This window comes from Amphimedon queenslandica, unplaced genomic scaffold (assembly GCF_000090795.2).
Source record: "Amphimedon queenslandica unplaced genomic scaffold, v1.1 AMPQUscaffold_795_Cont27189, whole genome shotgun sequence".
Lineage (NCBI taxonomy): Eukaryota > Metazoa > Porifera > Demospongiae > Haplosclerida > Niphatidae > Amphimedon > Amphimedon queenslandica.
The window spans coordinates 1-1,056 of NW_003558856.1; the positions used below are offsets into that span (position 1 = coordinate 1).

Sequence of the window (1,056 nt, forward strand, 5' to 3'; positions counted from 1 at the left end):
TCACGAGCCTCTGTCAGCCTAGCAGCAATACAAATGAATGGAGGTTGGGCTACGCCCACGCTTCCGTTTCCAATCCCTTTCATTTACTCTATTATCTATGTTTTGTTTTGCAGAAAACCAGCCCCACCCCTTTTCCAAACATATTTACTCTTCTCTAAAAACTGATTTTGCAGGAACATAGAGAAACAGGATAATGTCCATGGCAACTTACAGCAGTCATACTTTACCAAGTCGTGGAGGAGGAGGAGGGGGCAGCTTTTATGGTGGAAGTGCTGGCCTCATGGAGAAGATACATGAAATGCTAACAGAGAGAGAGTGCAGCATTTTCAATGAAGGCCTAGCAGCTTATCACAAAAGAAGAGATGTGAGTAGATTTGTGGAATCCCTGAGCCTGGTACTGAATACAAACGGGAAGAGACAGCTTCTAGTCCCAATAAGGAACCAGTTTATAAAACCAAGTGATCTCATCAAGTTTAATGACCTCTCCATCAAATATGGCATAGCACTCCCGCTCAAAGGAAACACGGCTAAGAGCGGGAAGAATATGGTCAATAAAACCCAGACAGGCCCAAAAGTCCTTGAGATAAAGAGAGATGAGAAAGGAGAATGGGGTTTCAGCATAAGAGGTGGGATTGACTACGGGATTGGTATATTTGTGTCCTGGGTTGACCGAGGCTCCAATGTAGAGAAAGCTGGTTTGAAAGTTGGAGATTACATCCACAGAGTCAATGAGGTTGGACTGGAAGGACTTACTTTTGCACAAGCCACTCAAGTATGTGAATAACCTAAATGTAAATTATGTTATCAATTTCTTCTTATTAATTGATATTTAGAAATCGTAGCAAGATAAGAATGGTGATTACATCATATGGAAGGATCCCTGGCTTCCAGTTTGCTAATAAATCTTTTTGTTGGGTTGATTGTGAGGGGAAACCAGTTCTACCACCGACTGAGATTGAGTCCTTTGGGATGACAAGTGGAGGTCATGTTGATCCTAATCAGTACACATTATATGGAAGGATCCCTGGGTTACAGTTTGCTGATTTGAATGATCAG

The 1,056-nt window shown here is 42.1% G+C and overlaps 1 protein-coding gene across 1 annotated transcript; it reads left to right on the top strand.

Moving 5' to 3' along the window:
• The first annotated feature begins 193 nt into the window (after nucleotides 1–193).
• Nucleotides 194–842, top strand: LOC105316377 (whirlin-like). The gene is made up of 2 exons (XM_011411214.1): nucleotides 194–772; nucleotides 834–842. The coding sequence occupies exons 1-2, from the start codon at nucleotides 194–196 to the stop codon at nucleotides 840–842; spliced, it is 588 nt and encodes a 195-aa protein (XP_011409516.1).
• The last annotated feature ends 214 nt before the right edge of the window (nucleotides 843–1,056 follow it).